This window comes from Tupaia chinensis, unplaced genomic scaffold (genome assembly GCF_000334495.1).
Source record: "Tupaia chinensis unplaced genomic scaffold, TupChi_1.0 Scaffold000067_1, whole genome shotgun sequence".
Classification (NCBI taxonomy): domain Eukaryota; kingdom Metazoa; phylum Chordata; class Mammalia; order Scandentia; family Tupaiidae; genus Tupaia; species Tupaia belangeri.
In genome coordinates this window covers 1,891,693-1,893,607 of record NW_006159526.1, presented here as the reverse complement: position 1 = coordinate 1,893,607, position 1,915 = coordinate 1,891,693, and the positions used below count along the sequence as shown (strand labels likewise).

The window sequence follows — 1,915 nt, the reverse complement described above, 5'->3', positions numbered from 1 at the left end:
ACGTGGCTTGTGTTGTGTTTGTGTGGCCATGGATGTGCATCACCCTGTGTGTGTTTTGGCGGGACTCTGTCAGAGAACATGGTGACAGTTTCGAGTGCAACGTCTGTGTGTGTGGACGATGTTTGGGAGGCCACGTGTGTCCCATGGGGCACGACCAGCCTTGCTAAGTGCCGCCGTGTCACACCGCATGTGTGGTGTCTGGGTGTGGCTGTGGGTTTCAGAGCTTGTCGGGAGTTGTGAGTCATTCCATGGAGGTCTCGTTGTGCGCCCTGGTGTACGGGGCTCTGTCTCCGGCCAAACGGTGCCGTGTGTCTGGGTGTGGTGAGTGTAGGTGTGTACCACACGGTGCAGACCGTTGTGTGTCAGTGTGTCTTTATCCATGAGGATGGATGCCTCTTCTTTGCTCTGCCCCAAGACACACCCCAGCCCCTCCTTAGTCTGGAGAGGAGGGTTGGGGAGCCTCCCCCCACCCCGGAGCCTCTCCCGCCCCTCCCCGGCCCTGCCCAGCCGTCACCACTCCCCAGAGGGCACAGGACTCCGCTGTGCCTCAGAGCAAAAGCCCCAGAGCGAGCAGAGTGGCCGGCGACCTGCAAGCCACAGTGGCTGCCCTTTGTGTGCTGCGAGGTGGGGGACCCTGGGCAGGAAGCTGGCTGAGCCCCAAGACCCCCGGGGCCATGGGCGGGGAGTTGGTGACTGGCCTGGGGGCCCTGCGGCGGAGAAAGCGCTTGCTGGAGCAGGAGAAGTGGCTGGCGGGCTGGGCGCTGGCGCTGGCGGGACTCGGCATCGGACTCATGGTGCTGCACGCGGAGATGCTGTGGTTCGGGGGGTGTCCGGTGAGTGGAGCCCTTACGCTGGGGCCGGGGCGGGGAGACAGACTCCAGAGACCAAGGGAGGAAGGGGCTGGCAGCTGGGACTCCTAGTCCGAGGGTGTTAGATGCTGGGGGTGCTCTCTGCAAGGGCGAGGGAATAAGGGTCCCCTGTCTCCTGGAAGCTACAGTTACTCAGCTGGAGGTCCAGGGAGCGGGAGGTCCAGGAACCCGGAGGCTGGCTGGCAGGTGGCTGGCCAAATGGATGAGCCTCCCAAGAGCGGATTAGGGGAAAGGTCGCCCCAGGTTTGGCGCAGGGGGTGGAGAGACTAACTTCTTTCAGTAGGCGGCGGCTCCTGGTCCTTATCTCGCCTCTGCCGTTCACGCAGTGCCTAGGCTGCAAAAGGCAGAACCCAGCACTGGCTGGGGGCAAGGGCGGGAAACAGAAAAGCCCCCTGCACTCTGCCATCACTAAGCAGCTCACCCCCCGCCCCCCGCCTGATTCCACATGCCATTTGCTGAGCTCGGGAAGTAATGGAGAGGTGGGTGTGTGGTAGCCCAGACTCCGGGGTGCAAGGGCAGGAGGAGGTTTGGAGGAGAAAGTGGCTCAGAAAGTCTTTGGGGAAAGAGGGGCCGGCTTTGAGGACAGTGGGGAGTAGGGAGGAGAAGGCAGGTGGGCAGGGCAGGTCTGAGCAGGCTCCTAGCACCTGGCGGTCTTGGTCAGGACTGTGATGGGGGCAGACAGAGGACAGGACGGTGTTGGGGACAGACAGAGGACAGGACGTTGATGGGGGCAGACGGAGGACAGGACGGTGATGGGGGCAGACAGGGCTCCTTGGAGTGGGTGACTGGAGAGAATGCAACTGCTCCCCAGGAAAGGGGGGCGGTTGAGACCTGTCTGGAGTGAGGGTCGGGCCACAGGCGCTGATTGTGGAGTGGGTTAGGAGGGCTCCTACTTGGATTTGGGGGTGGGGAGGCGGGCAGCGTCTCTGAAGTGACCAAGAGCCACATGGAGGGTCAGGGCAAGTCAGCTTCCTCTGGCTGAGCGGCAGAGGCGAGGGCAGCGGGCACTGAGGGGGTGGGGCCGCCGAAGCCCATGCCAACAGCAA

General features: G+C 63.2%; 1 protein-coding gene across 4 annotated transcripts in view; it reads left to right on the top strand.

Annotated features, from left to right (window-relative positions):
• Window positions 1-206: 206 nt before the first annotated feature.
• Window positions 207-1,915, top strand: part of KCNN4 (potassium calcium-activated channel subfamily N member 4) — a 15,500-nt gene continuing 13,791 nt past the window's right edge. For 2 of the 4 annotated variants that reach the window (XM_027766826.1, XM_006142038.3), the window contains exon 1: window positions 542-833. In XM_027766826.1, coding sequence (XP_027622627.1) covers window positions 675-833 — 159 coding nt within the window. In that variant the 5' untranslated portion in view covers window positions 542-674. Of the gene's footprint in view, window positions 834-1,915 lie in introns of all 4 variants that reach the window. The other 2 variants (XM_027766825.1, XM_027766823.1) reach the window with 2 other exon arrangements.